Below are 521 nucleotides of genomic sequence, written 5' to 3'. Positions count from 1 at the left end.
TATATAGAGTGTGTGTTCATAGTAGCCTCTTGTCCATATATATCATCCTTGAATAGTTATACATAGTGTGTTCATAGTAGCCTCTTGTCCATATATACCATCCTTGCATAGTTATACACAGTGTGTTCATAGTATAGCCTCTTGTCCTTATATACCATCCGTAGGAGCTCACTGCAGAAGTGATGGACAGGCGCTCAAAGTTCATCGAGGCCGCACAGCGATACTACACACTGTCACTCAAAGCGGGCGAGGGACATTCTGATTGGACGAGCCGATGCCTCCAGCGCGCCATTAACTGTGTTGTCTTATCGGCTGCCAGCAAATCAAGGTATGTCAAAATGCCACCTTAGCAGCCACGTGCATGGGACATTGTTCAAGAGGTTTTAGGGTTTTAGGGTTTACATGTCACTGGTGTCATCTCACGTATATTTGTGCCTGCGTGTGTGGATGTGTATGCTTGTTTTCGTGTATGGGCTCTTGTGTATATGCATGATTCTATATGTACTTATATACATACATAC

The 521-nt window shown here is 43.8% G+C and overlaps 1 protein-coding gene across 1 annotated transcript; it reads left to right on the top strand.

Moving 5' to 3' along the window:
* Positions 1 to 164: 164 nt before the first annotated feature.
* SARC_18287 (hypothetical protein) lies at positions 165 to 350 on the top strand (the record flags this gene model as incomplete). Its single annotated transcript, XM_014287633.1, has 1 exon — positions 165 to 350. A coding segment is annotated over one exon (186 nt), but the record flags the coding sequence as incomplete, so codon positions are not given.
* Between the last annotated feature and the right edge of the window lie 171 nt (positions 351 to 521).

The sequence above is a fragment of the Sphaeroforma arctica genome, assembly GCF_001186125.1.
Source record: "Sphaeroforma arctica JP610 unplaced genomic scaffold supercont1.15290, whole genome shotgun sequence".
Classification (NCBI taxonomy): domain Eukaryota; class Ichthyosporea; order Ichthyophonida; genus Sphaeroforma; species Sphaeroforma arctica.
Note: the sequence above shows the minus strand (reverse complement) of the source record. Positions and strands in the feature narration are given on the sequence as shown.